We start from the raw sequence: 782 nt of genomic DNA, 5'->3' as shown, positions 1-782 counted from the left end.
GTGCCATAATGTTAAATGGAAACACAACATAAGTGCTTCTTTTTTAAGCACCAACGTAGAAGTTTACAAAGAAGAAAATTTGTATGTGTTTATTAGTTCTTAACAACCCTCCTTTACATATTTATTTTTCAAACTTGAAATAATAACATGGAAAGTCACCAAAGGTAAAGAGGAACTAACATCAAGAAACCATGGAAGAGGTGTTGAATTCAATTAGCCATGGTTGCGAATTAGCGAAGAAAATAGAATCGGAGCAACTACCAAATATGGCCAATATCCAACCTGATATATTGGTTTCTTCTATTGATGAAGTTGTGAAGGCATTCAATGGTGCAAAGGAGAAGCTGTTGATGACTATGGTGAATAACAATTTGATCGGAGCATCTTCTTCTTCTTCTTCTTCTTCATTTGCTCCATTGTTCAATATGCATGAAACTCAACAACAAATGGGTGCATGCGCAAGTTCTTTCTCAAGTATGATGCAAGAATGGATGATGAAGTCTTCTTCTTCTACAAGCTATGCACACACAATGGATCAGGTTTTGTTGCAAATGCAGCATCATCAACGTCAACCACAAGGATTCCCTTTGATAGGTGGCGCTGGTGGCGGCGGAGATCTTCAGCAGTTAAGAAATGTTGAAGGATCATCATCTATGGAGAAATCAATGAAAGGGCTTGAGGTACAAGTTCATGCTACTCAACTATCACCTTCAAGGCCACGGAAAAGGTATCTATATATATATATTAGTAAATTATGTATGCAATTATGTGAGATAGAAACC

At 37.0% G+C, this 782-nt stretch overlaps 1 protein-coding gene across 1 annotated transcript in view; it reads left to right on the top strand.

Annotated features, from left to right (window-relative positions):
* LOC107607129 (WRKY transcription factor 55) overlaps window positions 1-782 on the top strand; it is a 4,546-nt gene continuing 3,764 nt past the window's right edge. Inside the window, exon 1 of the mRNA XM_016309111.2 lies at window positions 1-727. Coding sequence (XP_016164597.1) covers window positions 192-727 — 536 coding nt within the window. The 5' untranslated portion in view covers window positions 1-191. The remainder of the gene's footprint in view (window positions 728-782) is intronic.

Source organism: Arachis ipaensis, chromosome B07 (genome assembly GCF_000816755.2).
Source record: "Arachis ipaensis cultivar K30076 chromosome B07, Araip1.1, whole genome shotgun sequence".
NCBI classification, from domain to species: domain Eukaryota; kingdom Viridiplantae; phylum Streptophyta; class Magnoliopsida; order Fabales; family Fabaceae; genus Arachis; species Arachis ipaensis.
This window is presented reverse-complemented; position numbering and strand designations above follow the sequence as displayed.